General features: G+C 55.6%; 1 protein-coding gene across 1 annotated transcript; it reads left to right on the forward strand.

Annotated features, from left to right (window-relative positions):
* The first annotated feature begins 4,371 nt into the window (after positions 1-4,371).
* Positions 4,372-6,336, forward strand: Tmem74b (transmembrane protein 74B). The gene has a single exon (XM_090352807.1). The coding sequence runs from the start codon at positions 4,426-4,428 to the stop codon at positions 5,107-5,109; it is 684 nt and encodes a 227-aa protein (XP_090208933.1). The 5' UTR covers positions 4,372-4,425; the 3' UTR covers positions 5,110-6,336.
* Positions 6,337-11,266: the final 4,930 nt, after the last annotated feature.

An 11,266-nucleotide genomic window follows, 5' to 3' on the forward strand; every position in this document is an offset into this window, starting at 1 on the left:
GGAGGGGGCTGGGCCCTCAACAGAAAGCTACAACTAAGTGACTTGGTCTAAAGGACATGGGGTGTCTGGGAATATTCAGGGGGGGCCCTGGCCTCTCTGAACCTGTATCCACCCCTGTGCATGGTGATAAGGATAGCAGGTTCCAAGAGCTCAGGGAGGGCCAGCAGAAGCAAAGACACAGCCTGCTAGAGGGCCTTGTGGGGTGCGCGAGGGGGTCTGAGGAAGCCCGGGGACCTCGCAGTTAGGCCATAGAGGGCTACGGGGTGCACGGCCAGCGGGAAAGCCTAGAACACGCCTGTTGGGTGTGCGATCTTCTGTCCCACAGATGAAGACGTGGGGGTGGGGTGGGGTCCGTCAGAGGCTTCCTTTCAACCTTCCGGTGGCGCCCTGGAGCCATGGCGCCCCACGCGCGCGAGAACACCGGGAGCCCCAAGGCCTTAGAGCGGACCCTGGGTCCTACCTGGAGAGGGAGGCGTGGAAGAGGGGAAGCGGCGGGGCTGCGCGCAGCCGGAGCTCCCAGCTGGGGGAAGGCCTCTGGGCCCCGCCCCGGCTCCCCGAACCTAGCGGGCGCTCGCGCTCCGGAGGTGTCCCGAGGAAAGGGGGGAGGCCTGGTGGGCGCCCCCCGCCCCCCGCGCCCCTGCCCTAGGCCGTGGCCCGCCAGCCGGTCCCGCCCCGCGCTAACTCTCCGGGCGCCCGCGCCGGTGGCGGGCGGAGCTGGATCGGCGGCGCCCGAGGATCCCCGGCTCCCGCCCCTTCCCCGCCCCTTCCTCCCTCCTTCCCTCCCCGGAGCCCCCCGGCGACCAGAGCCGCGGCGGTGTGGCCCCGCGCGGCGCGAGCAGGTACGTGCGGCTCGGCAGCGGCCCGGGGCGGGCGGGGAAGGTGGGCGGGAGCCGGGGAGGGCGAGACACGGGCGGCCTGGCCGGGGCCGCAGCCCCGACTCTGGCGCGCGGGCGCTGGGGAGGACGCAGCCCCGGGCCGCCCCGAGCCCTCCGTTCCCGCGTGGGGATGCGGCGGGAGGCCCGGCGCAGGTAGGCGCGCCGGGTGGGATGGGCACCGGGGGGCGGCGTGGCGGCGGGTGGAGGCGGAGGCCCGAGGCGGCAGGGGCGGCGGAGGACAGCTCTGCCTGACCTCGCGGCCCGCCGAAGGACACGCGTCGCGGGGGCACCGGGGCGCACGCGTATCCCCGCGGCGCCTGGGCATCGCCGGGGCCTCCCTGCTGTGGGCGCTGCCCGCCGGCCGACTCCGGCCTGGCCCGGGCCCGCGGCGGCGTGGACGGTCAAGGGCAGGGGCCGGGGGTATGAGCCGCGGGCCGGCGGGCGCGCGGGCGGGCGGGCGCGCGGGGCTTTCTCCGCGGAACTTTGGGTATGACAGCGTGGACCTGCGTGTGCGTATCCGCGCGCAGGAGGCTTTGTGTACAACTCATGCGTGCGTGTGTCTGCCGATTGGATTTGTGAAGCTTCGCCCATCCTCGCTGGGTGTCTGGGTGCCAGGGTACAGACGCCATGGGCGGGTTGTTGGGCCCTGAGCAGGTCTGGGGCGACCAACTGGATCTGGCTCTCCTAGGAGAGGTCGGAGACCTTCCTTTATTGCCTGTCTGTCTGTCTGTCTGTCTGTCTGTCTGTCTGTCTGTCTGTCTGTCTGTCTGTCTGTCTGTCTTCCCTTTCTCTCTCCACTCCTAATCCCTCCTTGGTGCCAGATTGGCCCATGGGTCTGTGGGTCACACTCCTGGCTCCCGGAACCAGGGGAGCCAGGACCTGCCCCACTGCACATTGGTGTGGTGGTTGTGGTTGTGGTTGTGGGGAGTAACCGATGAACACCAGAATGTGTCTGTCTGTTATGTTTCTGATGTGTTTGGGTAATTCTTGGGCATGTCCTAGAGTATCTGGTGGGCACCGGGACCTTACTAAGAAAAAAACACATTTTAAGACTGAGGGTGGAGGGAACTCTGGCCCTCCCCTCCACTTCTGTCCTCTCATTCGATGGAAAAGTTTTGGGTTTCTGCAGGGTGAGAGTCCCAGGAATCTGAGTGCTAGGGGGGTGTCAGGGAAGGGGTGGAATATGCTGGGGACTGGTGGTTGGGGCACATCGGAGCATCTACCACCCAGCTTAGCACCGTGGATGTCATTTTTGGTGGTAAGAATAAAAAGCCAGCCAGCTCTCCTGTCTTAACTGAGCACTCAGCAGGGAGTGAGTGCCCTGGGCAGGTCCTTAGGGCCCACCACTGTCTTTAGGGTGCTGCATTACAGTTGAATCAAGTGGAGTGCAGTCATGGAGCAGGATGAGCTGGGAAAGGAGGGTGGAGTGCTGTCTGCCTCACAGGATGCACAGAAGTGCAGGCTTTAGGGTACAGTCATGTTGGGGCACCTGCATTCAAGTGGCATACTCCTGTGTGTCAGGGAATCCAGGCATGTCTCCTGTTCCTTGTGAAGATTAACCAACTATTCTTCATCCTGAATGAAAGGCAGTACAGCGTCCAGCACATAGTGGGTGCTCCGTGAACATGTATTAGATGAGTACTCTAGAAAGAAAAACAAAGTGACAGAAATGAGTTGTCAGTACAAGCAGGGGCTCAGATGAGAGGCCCGGTGTATGCTAAGAGGAGCCTTGTGCTGCCCATTCACATTGTTGGGGCAGCCAGAGATGGAAGCCCATTCCTTCCTGCATGGAACCATTGTCCTCAGCCTCTATGCCTTCTATTCACTCATCTTCCTTTCATTCATTTGCTCAGATTCACATGAGAAAACGAACATGAGAATGCAGAGAGCATCGGGTCTATGTACACGCATGTGCATGTGTGCACGTGTGACAGGTGACAGCACAGAGCCACTCTGAATCTGGCAGATGGTGTCTCTGAGATGTGCAGGCACTTGTGTGCTCCGGGCCCTGGGTGTCTATGCCCTCAGTACAGCAGAGCTACCGGCAACAGTGTGGCTGTGCAGTGAGAGAGGGGCTTGTGGGGAAGAGACAGGATCTGGGTGAGGCAGGACTGGGCTGTACTCAAGTGATAGGAAGAAATGGGACCAGGGTGGACAGATTCTTCCATTTGTCAAGAAAAGCCAAGCATCCACATCCAAATAGTAAAATAGAAAGTCTTTCGATATGTATATACACATATATTACATGTATGTATATGTGCAACGAATTCAACCAAAACCAGATAAGAAATAAAACAAACTAAAATTTGTGTAAGCCAAATCTGGCCATGGGACTGTAGGATAGGTATTATTTGATGAGTGTGTGTGTGTGTGTGTGTGTGTGTGCATGCGCGTGCATGCTTGTGTGTGTGCGTGGGGGGGGATATCCCAGCTTTGCAGCCCACAGAGACCTCTTCTCCTTCGTCTCCTTTTCTCTTCTCCCGCCTTCTCTTCCTCCCCGCCCACCCCCAGCTCTCCTATTCAGCCTCAGTCCTGACTCCCGAGACTTCACCTCCCCACCCTGTGCTCCACCCCAGGGAATGAATGTACAGCTCATTGGAGCCCCTTCAGCCCTGCTGTGTGATGAGCCAGTACAGGGCCGTCGGTGCTCAGGGACCACTGTGATGTCCAGCTCCCCCAGCCGACTGGTTTCCTGGTGGACCTTGACCTCCATTCTCTTTCTCCTTCCTTTCATACCATCTGTCCTGCTGCCTTCTGAAACTCACCTGGATCTCAGCCCTCCAGGTTCTAACACCTCACCGTCACTGCCCTGACTCCTTGGCCTGGCTTTCGGAGCCCTCTATGAGCTGCCTCTGGGGCCCTTCTTTTCCTTTCCTGGATTCCCTCCTAGATCACCTAACTTCTGGGGGAACCCCACCCTTCCTCTGATGTTTGGCTTAAGGGATAAGTAAGTCTCAGAGGCTTTCCTGATTCCCCCTCCTTTGTTTTAATCCCACTCCATCCTCACCATGAATAATGATGTCATGCACTGAGCCAGCCATGGCGTCATGTGGTTGTACTTGAAATCCTCACAGCCACCTGTGAGGAGGGAGATGTTTTGTCTAGTCCCATTTTACAGATGACAATACTGAGTCTGGAGAGGCACCCACATCATGTACCTAAGCTCCAGTGGTAAAGATGGACTTGAAGCCCATCCTAACTCCCTCCATTGCTGATACTTCTGTGCACTGTCTCAGCCCACACTAGGCCTGTACAGCAGGGAGTGCTGCTGTTCTGTCACTCCATAGATGGAGACACCATGGCCTAGCGTGGATAAGCAACTTGCTTGAAGCCACACGCCAGTCAGTGCTGGAACAAAGATCCTAGTGTGGACCACATTGCTGTGTCATTATGCTTGTCCCCAACCCCGGTACAACTGTGTTCACAGACAAGTGTGATGTCCCATCCCAGAAAGCACGTACTTGGCAGAAATCTGCTGAACTGGACTAATGTACTGTTTTCTCTTCTAGCTGCCAAGGGGCCAAGTGATGAGCCGGGGTCCTCCTTCCCAATGGCATCACCCCCTGGACTGGAACTGAAGACACTGAGCAATGGTCCCCAGGTCCCAAGGGGTCCAATGGCCCCACCCAGAGTGGGTGTGGAGAATGCTTGTTTCTCCTCTGAGGAGCAGGAGACTGGATTCCAGAACCCTGGGGATGCCAGACTGGGAGACTCCCCCAGCTCCCCAGGGCATGGCCCCTCACTGCCCAGGTCTCAGAGAGATGATCTGTCCCTGCGTTCGGAGGAGGGGCCAGGCTTGGAGCCCATAAGCCGCCCAGTGGATTATGGCTTTGTGTCTGCCCTGGTTTTCCTGGTGAGTGGGATTCTCCTGGTGGTGACAGCCTATGCCATTCCCCGCGAGGCCCGGGTCAACCCAGACACAGTGACCGCGAGGGAAATGGAGCGTCTGGAGATGTACTACGCCCGCCTGGGCTCCCACCTGGACAAGTGCATTATCGCAGGCCTGGGCCTGCTCACGGTGGGCGGCATGCTCTTGTCTGTGCTGCTCATGGTGTCCCTGTGCAAGGGTGAGCTGTACCGCCGACGGACCTTCGTCCCAGGCAGGGGCTCCAGGAAGACCTACGGCTCCATTAACCTGCGCATGCGCCAGCTCACTGGGGATGGGAGCCAGGCCCTGGTGGAGAATGAGGTTGTCCAAGCCTCAGAGACCAGCCACCCCCTCCAGGGCTCTTAAGTAGGAATCCACCCTACATGGCTGCTTTGGTGGCAGGTCTAAGGCCCCCAGAGGCCAGGGCTCCACATAGTGCCCCATGGAAGGCACCTCAGTGCTGGAGAAGGAGACAGAGCCTGGCCAGGCCACATGCAGGCAAAGTGCTCACTGATCTGTTTTGCAGCTTGAGGTTTTGCATAAGGTTTTGTTTTGGGAGGGGGGTGGCTTCTGCTGCTAAAAATACAAAGTTTAGAAACCACTGCTCTTGGAAGATGAGGTCTCTTGGCATTTCTGAGAGCTGAGAGTTGTTTGAAAGATTGCCCAGGTCTGGGGAAATTCTGGGACCTCCACTAGCCTCATCTGCCAAATGAGGGTGGGTTAATCTGGGGGCGGGTTGGGCTTCGAGCTTTGGCCATCCAATATGGCAGATGGCTTCTTGAGAATAGGGATCCCATTCAGCTTTGGGGTGAGCCTGTAGCACTCCACTGACTGGACTATAATCTTCCCACTACAGACAAGTATCAGGTTTTGTCTCTAAAGTGGAAGGTTAAAGTGCATGAGCCCTTACGGCCAGCTGTGTCCTGGAAGTGGGAACCTCCAAGTCTGACCTCAGCCATTCCTTCAAGGACGGGGGGGTCCAGCAGGCACAAGTCATTCGAAGTGCCATATTGCGGCCCACCTTGGTGATCACCACTTGGTGATCTGGAGGTGGTGATCTTAGCCCTTCTCGAGTCCCCTGGTACAATTGGGTTGAGTTGATAATTTGTCAAAGCCTTAGTTTTGGTATTGGGATGTCACTTCCTACAATATGACCTTCCCACAGTACAGGTGAGTGGGAGGCATGAGGGCTTTGCCGTGTCTGCGGCACAAGGTTGGGTATTATTTCCTTTTCAATGCTGTGTCTCTAGGGATTGACCTCATTCTGGTCGTAGAAAAGATTTTTTTTAAAGAATTCATTTTTTAATGCTGAATTTATAATCTTTGCTTCTCTTCTTAGGAGTAGAATGCAGCCACAATTTATTTGGGGGAGAAATCGGGCACATTTAGGTAGACGCTCCCACCATATTGATTGCTGTCTGTTTTTGGTCCTGTGGGATATTTGCAGGTTCCTTCCAAACTCCCTTGAAACTTCTGACAAGGAAAGGATGCAGATTCTGGGGGCCAAGGTCTGTGGGTGAGCACTGGGGGCTTTCAGAGCCCATACCTTCTCATCCACTGGTGAGGAGTTGTTTCAGTGATCCTGTGGGGATAAGGCTGTCACAGGGGTGGGAGGATGGGGTGGGTAGGGGTTGGGGGAAGAGGGAGTCTGTGGACTGGAGATGCCCTGAGTCCCTGTAACAGGAGCCTTCAGTCTAGCCAGTTGAGCCTCTGGGCAATGTAATGTCACAGCTTCTGAGCCGGATCAAATATCTGCTTCTGCTGGCAGTCTTTGCCCAGAGCTGAGAGCCCAATGATTGCTGAGGGGACAAAGATAGTAGAGGTTGGCCTCCCAGGTTTGGTCGTGGTGTTCAATGGGTGGAGCTTGCCCAGCATGGTGGGAGGATCCCAAATCCTGGGCTTCTATGGTCATGTCAATCTCTCAGCAAAGGAACAATGCAGAATGCCACCCCCGTGAGCTGCAGTGGACCTGGACCATCCCAAATGATGGGCCTAGGCTTTGCAAATCCATAATGATGATAATAAAAATATCAACCCAAGCTGTATGGTTCCTGTGACAGTGGGGGGGGGGCTCATGGTTCTTAAACCTATGGAGAGGCTGCACCTGAGATCATCCTTTCACATCCATTGAAATGCAATGAATTGTATTTAGAGGCAAAAAAAAATTTGTGAGAAGATTAAATTCCAGGAATCTCAGGTTTTTCTCTAAACCAGAGACTCCTGCTCTGCATGCTGATGCGGAAACTCCTTTAGAAAATGTGAATAATGGATCGAGGCAGTCATTACCTTGTCAGCGAATTAAGAAAAAAGTGAGAGATGCCAAAAACATTTCGCTAGATTGCGGCTGAGCTCTCCCAATCAGTGGGTTCCAGACAGCGTTAGGAAGGAGTCAGGTAGAACACAGATGCCTAAGAAGTTTCTTTGTGGGGTTTTACTCTCCCACTCAACAGGCTACCAGGATCCCCAAGCCAGGCTTCCCTTGCGGTACCTGAGCAGAATGAGATATTGAAGAGGGTGAGCCCTGGTAGTGGTACTCACGCCAGCCTTCTGCTCCTCCTCACACTGTACCTCTGACTCACTAGCTGATCCTGTCACGTCTACTTTTACTCTCATCACGGCTCATTCACTGGCTGCTGAAACTCAGCTAGGATACCCTCTGGGGGGGGGGGTTCATGGCTTTTTTTCCTGCCCCCACCCTCCCCGTTCACCTTCCACTCAGCAGCCAGAAGGAACCTATATAAAGGGCAGCTAGGTCAGGTCACCCCTCTGCCCTACGCTCTACTAAATATCGGTCTTGTTCTAGGTAAAACTCGGCCGGAGGTGGGTGGAGGCAGGACACAGCTTACGTGTCCACATCCCTCCCTTTCACAGCCCCCTTCCAAGGCCCAGAGTTGTCTCCTGTCCTTTGATGTCATTTTCCTCTAAGTACTGCTCCTTAATTGCATTCACTGCAGGCTCACTCCCTCATCTTTTAGGGGGACTTCATCAAAGCCCTTGCTGGCCACTCTGTTTATAGCTGTTCCCACAACCTGGTAAGGATACCCGGCAGGACACCCGCCCTGGACTTTGTACCGTTTCTCCCTCCAGCTGCCTCCTCCTGGACCACAGTTCACAAGGACAAACATTTCAGTCCAAGTGGTTCATTGTGCACTGGAGCAGGGGCTGACACACATAGTAGGTGTTTGCCGAGAATGGATTTCCTAAGATTTCCACAGCAGCTGGCTTCCACACAGGGTCCTGGAACCCTATAGTTCCTGCCAGTCTCCTGGAGGCCTGCTCAGGGTAGAGGTGGGGGACAGGATCCAAACCCCAAAGACCCCATGGCTGGAAGTGTGGAAGGGGCTTGCCACTGGCCCCTGACGCTGCAGCGTGGGAACCCACTTTCTCTCTGGGCCTTGGTACAGATTTATGTGGAAGAGTTGGTGGAGTCTCCCGGATGAAGGACAGCCTCTTTTTCTCAGTTCTGACAGGACACAACCAGGTTCCAGCTATACCTGGAGACATGTTCTGGGTGTATCCATCTGCCCAATTCCCCCTCGGCCGTGGACCCGAAGCACCCAGGCCTGGGCCTTTGGAAGACTGGTGCCTGTCTCCTCCACTCACTCATCTCAAGTGCTGGCAGGGAGCTGCTGCTGCTGCTCCCTTTCTCAGGAATAAATATTACCTGGCCTGCGATTCTCTCTAAAATGCTTTCCTTGCACATATGTAGCTGCCTACACACACCCTGGTTTATATGCACAAACATCTGTGTGCTCTCACACATACTTCCCTGGACACACACACACACACACACACACACACACACAGCTTCCTCCTGTCTGACCTTGCTCAGAAGCCAAGGACACGTGCTCTGGGAAAGCAGCCCCAAGCCAGGGCATCCTCTGCATGATTGACGACGCTTGCTTTTTCCACCAGCTCCAGGCTGTGACGTTCCCGGCATGCCTCCCTCCCAACTGTCAGCTCTGCCCTCCCTAGGGTGGGCCGCCCGCCATCCATCTTCGTACTCTCTGCATGGCTTCCCTGCCTCTTTCCATGGTGCTAGGAGGAGGAGGTCCCAGGCTTTTCCCCAGGCACTCTGGGAGGGGACGAGGTGACCAGGTCCTGCCCACAGCTGACTTTGGGCAGGTTGTTCTACCTCGCTGATCTTCCAGAGTAAAACTGGGCAGGTGGAAGTCAAGATGTTGGAATTGAGTGTGGTTCCTTGCATCAAAGGGCAGAAGCAAAAGGAAGGTGGGGTGCCAGTAGCACCCATGAATGCGGAGAAGCACCCTCCTGCTGAGCCGGTTGTTTCTGCCCTTGTTTTCGCCAAAGGTAGACTCAGGTAGGAGGGAGAAGCTTGCTGAGATCTTTGCCCGTGCCTCGTCCCTGAAGGGATGTTAGCATTCTGGCACGGTCTGTATTCAGGGATGGAGCTTGTGGAGTTTGGCGGGCTTTAATCAAAAGGCTCCCTGAGTTTTGATCCCCCCTGTGAGAAACGCCAATGCTCGATTGGCCAGAGCCCGGCTTAAAAAAAGGACAACTATGGCCCAACCACCCTCCTCCTGTGTGTGTGTGTGTGTGTGTGTGTGTGTGTGTGTGGAGTGAGCGTGTACATGCATCTATGTTTGCAATTCTTCTAGGGGAATCTAGGGCTGAGAGCAGAGCCCTACAAAGGGACTCAATGAGATTTGATGGAAAAGTCAGTCAACGCCTCTAGACCGCTAGGGTGCTGAGAAGGTGCCCAGTGCCCAGTAGACTGTTTCCCCAGCTGTGTAGGTGACGGTGTGAATCCCAGCATCTTCCCCATGAGGCTGTCCAGGGAGCACTCAACATGGTGCTTATTCACTTGGTGCTTTCTATGCTGGTGCTTCCTAATTGCCTGGTAAATAGTGTTCAGGTTCACTCATTCATTCCCTCCTGATCTTCATTCTTCACACAGCCCCTGTCCTAGAGCCATTGCCAGGCTGTCTGGGGAGTAGGGCAGCTGGTGGTCCCTGCGGTGATGTAGGAGGCACAGAGGCTTGTGCGTGGAGGGGGGCGCAGAGGAGGCAGCTGTGTGAGCTGGGATCAGTGAGGTTCACCTGGCAGAGGGGTAGGAAGGCTGAACAAGGAAGTACCAGCGTGGGTTGAGGAGAAGGAAAGACACCCCAGACACAGACAGAGGCTGCAGGTGGAGAGGGGAGACAAGGTGTGCAGGTTCTGTGCAGGAGTGTGAGCTGATGCATGCCGGGGTGTGGGGGGTCTAGGACCTGGCTCACAGTTCCAGAAGTGGCAGAGGGTCTGTCTGCCCTTGGATGGCTGCAGATGTCTGTAGCAGGAAGGGTCTGCGAGGGCAGATGCAGTGGAAGGAGGACTAGCACAGTGGCCTGCACCTTGCTAGAGCTTTTCAGGGCTCCCGCTGTGCCCTGGCCCCAGCATGACTTCAAGCTCCCTCATGTGACCTCTTTCCTCCAAGGTCAAGGCTACAGCCATTGGTCTTTGGGGCTTTGTAAGTGAAAGGGAGCTCGCTAACCTAACCAGTTCTACTAGCAGGAACGTTGGCCCCAGGGGCGCAGGGAGGGAGCCCTGGAAGGTGGCGGCTGCCTTGTCAACCTCTTCCCAGGAGGCATGGTGTCTGGGCCCATACTGACTTAGGGCCAATGACATTCAGCCAAAGCCAACCACCCCTTTCCCATCTTTCTTCTCCTCATCTAGTCTTCCCCCATCCTTTGATCCCTGTCTCTGTGTCCACCTCTCTTTCATTGAAGCTACTCATGAGCAGCCAGCCATCAGAGGTGAGCTGTCACTTTTGCTGACTTGCCTGCCAGCCGCCAGCCACTCCAGTGTCCCTGCCCTCCCCCGACAGATGAAAGCTGGGGCCAAGTGCAAATGCCTGCAGGGCTTGGCAGGGACATCAAGGAACACAGCAGGTGGCTGTGGCAGTGGTGGCAGGACGGAGGGCATCTGTTCCAGCTCTGGCCAGCTGTTCCCTGTGGTCACCAGAGCCCTGGGTTTCTCAAGAGCAGCTGGACAGCTCCACTTTGAGTGGGTACAAAGATGATGCCAGGCATTATCTCGTTACTGAGGCTGAAGCCTCAGGCTGGGGCTGGAACAGTGCCCCTCCCCTCTCCCACGCTTCATAAACCACTCATAATGGTGGGGCACAGACCACCTGTGGTCCCCATCCACGCACCATTCATTCATTCATTCATTCATTCATTCTTTTATTGCAGTTTTTGGAGATCTAGCACTAAATAGATAAAAACCCAGCAAGATAGTCCCCCCACCCCCACTCGCCACAGGGCATTGTGCTTGCTAAGCAGGGGCTCTACCATTTGAGTCATGACCACACCTCTTCTTGCCTTAGTAATTTTCTAAATGAGTAATTTCAGTGAAAGAGGCGTAAACATGAGGAATCAAAAAGGAGGTTGAATATGTCATTCCTTCCATTTCATAGATGAGGAAGACCAAGGCACCTGCAAAAGGCCACAAAAAGGCCAGCTGATGAAGCAGAGATGAGACTCAAGCCTAATGCCTTGTTGTTATGTATCACATGACAATACAA

The sequence above is a fragment of the Megascapheus bottae genome, chromosome 18, assembly GCF_031878675.1.
Source record: "Megascapheus bottae isolate mThoBot1 chromosome 18, mThoBot2.hap1, whole genome shotgun sequence".
Taxonomy (NCBI): Eukaryota; Metazoa; Chordata; class Mammalia; order Rodentia; family Geomyidae; genus Megascapheus; species Megascapheus bottae.

Coding starts and splice junctions, on each gene's coding strand:
- Tmem74b (XM_090352807.1), top strand. CDS start 4,426: ATGGCATCACCCCCTGGACTGGAACTGAAGACACTGAGCAATGGTCCC.